Source organism: Drosophila miranda, chromosome 2 (genome assembly GCF_003369915.1).
Source record: "Drosophila miranda strain MSH22 chromosome 2, D.miranda_PacBio2.1, whole genome shotgun sequence".
Lineage (NCBI taxonomy): Eukaryota > Metazoa > Arthropoda > Insecta > Diptera > Drosophilidae > Drosophila > Drosophila miranda.
This window is the reverse complement of record NC_046675.1, coordinates 25,030,658-25,033,528: the sequence shown is the minus strand read 5'-3', so window position 1 is coordinate 25,033,528 and position 2,871 is coordinate 25,030,658. Positions and strand designations below refer to the sequence as shown.

At 52.6% G+C, this 2,871-nt stretch overlaps 1 protein-coding gene across 1 annotated transcript; it reads right to left on the bottom strand.

The window, feature by feature from the left end:
• Positions 1-236: 236 nt before the first annotated feature.
• On the bottom strand, positions 237-2,661 carry LOC108157720 (glycerophosphocholine phosphodiesterase GPCPD1). Its single transcript, XM_017289888.2, has one exon. It carries the CDS (start codon positions 2,506-2,508, stop codon positions 286-288), a length of 2,223 nt encoding a protein of 740 aa, XP_017145377.1. The 5' UTR covers positions 2,509-2,661; the 3' UTR covers positions 237-285.
• Between the last annotated feature and the right edge of the window lie 210 nt (positions 2,662-2,871).

Here is a 2,871-nt window from a genome sequence, read left to right as displayed (position 1 = left end):
GGTGCTGGTGATGGTGGTCCTTCAAAGGGGTAAGAACACTCGCTCTCCATATTGACAATTGTCGTAACTTTGACTGTGGCTTAAACTGGTGGATATTCACGGCTTAGTCGTGTAATGCCCTCTGTCTTTATGGGATTCCCCAGGAGCGTGGGGCGCGTGAAATACTAAGCCAAGATATTGGACACACGTTGGAAGCCATTACTTTTGTCTCTCATTCATAAAGGAAAGCCAGAGCATTTTTTGAGAATACCAGCGTATATATATAGTATCTTGTAAATTCAACAGCTAGCAATATCTGGGCGCCTCATTAATATCATCCCCGGACTTAAAGCCGCACTTGGCCCCCCACTCCTTCTCCTCCATTTCTTTCAGCATCTTTCGGTTAGCTATTGAATCTACGATGCATAGATTGCCGCAGGGCAGCTCCTCCCCCGCCTGATCCAGCTGATCCAGACGATCGTAGATGATGCCCACTACACCGTGCTTCTTCATTACATCGCGCACCCGAATGTCCACATTAAGGCTGCCCCAGACGACGCCCTGGAGGTGCAGCTGCTGGAGCTGGGCCACAATTGTCGGCTGCTGCAGCACCGTATTGGTATGCATGGCCAGGCCGAAGAACTCTAAGGAATGGGCCAGGTGGACAGCATTCTCCAAGACACTGACACGCTTGTCCAAATACTGGACCGGGCACTCGGGATTCTCGGTAAGCAGCATCACGGGATAGAGGTTCTGCTTCAGGCGCACCATCGTGCAGATATCCGCATCAAAGCATGAGAAAAGGATGCGTCTGCTGCCGGCATGCTGAAGGACTATCTCCAGGATAGTGTCCACGTATAGGTTTCGGTCAAAGGTAGGCTTGAAGCACTCGTCCTCCCAGCGCCGGGTGCTGTCCAGCTGCGGGAACTTGATTTCGATGTTGAAACCAAGGGACTGTGGCAGCAGAGTCTGTTCCTTCTCGAACATGTCCAGCAGCAGAGGGAAGGGCCGCTGCTCATGCAGCATACGATCGCATGGCACCTCGCGTCCCTTGTTGGCGGAAAAGCGCAAGACTCGTGCCAGGGTCAACTGGTCGTAGGTAAAGGCTTCAAAGGGCACGGCAATATGGTTGGTCCGCTTGCATCCTCCCATCGCCAAGAGCTTCAGGCGATTGAGCTTCTCGCAGGGAAATATCAGCAGATCGCAGCTGGTGAGCAACTCCTCGTAGCTAGAACAGCGCTGCAGGAGAAACTTCATCACAAAGTCGTGGTAGACAACCACTTGGGCGTCCTTCGTCAGCTGCACATCGAACTCCACCATATCGGCATTGGCCACAGCGGCCTGCTTGAAGCCGTAGAGCGTGTTCTCCCGCACCAGATCCTGTCCGAGGAAGTAGGTTACGCCCGATCCTCGATGGCCAATGTCCATCGGCAGGCGATTGCGGCGCCAGTAGCGCTCGTACGTCCGCCGCATATCGCACTTGAAGTTCTCCAGGGGACGGATGATCAGGTAGCGAAGGCACATCTCGATCAGGGGTCGGTGGGTGGAGGCACAGGTGATGGAGACGATTATATGGCCCTCGCTGCCCACCAGCTGACCAGCCTTCACGAAGCCATAGCCGTAGTGGTAGGGAGGCTCGTCGGACCCTGCCTTGTGGGCAAAGGTGTACAGATCAAGACGGTAGTGCGTCTCCAGCGGACTCCCAATGGAACAGTGGTAGAGCTGCATGTCTTCCGGCCCGCAGCAGACTCCATGATCCGGCTGGAAGCTAAGCTCACTCGAGTAGAGCAGGTTGGCTACCTCTGTGTAGGTCAGACGGAGACTCTGGTCGGTCTCATCGCCAGCTTCGGACTCGGATTGACGGCTGCGGAGTGTGAGACATTTGAGCGCTGGGACAGGATCCTTGTCCGCATACGGACAGATCTGCTCCTTCTCGAACATCGGCTGGATATGGACGTAGAGCAGACGGGGAGACTGCTTCTGCCAGAAGAACGGCGCATTGAAGATCTTGAAGTGGATGTAGGTCTCGCTGGTGGCCCATCCCCGATCCACCCGATAGTCGGTATCAGTCTCGTTCTGATACCCAAAGCGATCGCAGGCCTTCAGCATGTTCTGGCAGGTGCGGATGACACGCGATTCCAGGCGGGACTCCCAGTAGCGTATGTAGATCTCATCCGTCTCCGTGCTGGGAATGACCACACAGTAGCGATAGTGGATGTCGAAATTTCTGGGAATGACTACACTCGCCTCGAATCTATGCTGGCTGTGGCAGTCCTTCTTGTCCATCACGAAAACCTTCTTGGGATCCCAGTTTCCGAGAGATTCACAATCGCCGGTGATGGCCACATACTCGTTGCCCTGCAGCGACCGGGGATAGAATACGCAAAAGGACCACTCGGTGGTGGGAACGGGTGCTGCCACCAACTCCTGCTTATCTTTTTCTTCTGCTCCCAACTGAGCGGGATCCTCCAAGGGCTTTGCCGCCTCCTCACATTCCTCGCGATCAGTGGCAAAGAACCAGCGATGCATGGTCCTTGAATATTTTAAACTCCTTTCAGCAGAACTCTTGCAACAGAAATTTCGATGTGTTTCAAACGAGACTCTCAACAAAATCAAAAATTGTGGGTATGTAATATGTGGAGATGCTCGTACTCATTGGAGCTGAAAATATCAAAGCCTTCCCAATGTTTGATTTTTCGTTGTTTTTAAAGCACATCATTAAATATCATCGAAATAGAGAAAGGACTAAGAATTTTCTGACGCACCACACAAAACTTTCCCACCAAATCGTTGAGCATCCTGTCATACTATTTTCCTGCAGGAAGTGATCTTTTGATCCGGAAACTATAAACTGTGGTACGGCACACACAAACCGTAGAAATCTCTGTGTCG

What these genes read in the sequence shown, in the direction of transcription:
- LOC108157720 (XM_017289888.2), bottom strand. Translation starts at nt 2,508, where the DNA reads ATGCATCGCTGGTTCTTTGCCACTGATCGCGAGGAATGTGAGGAGGCG.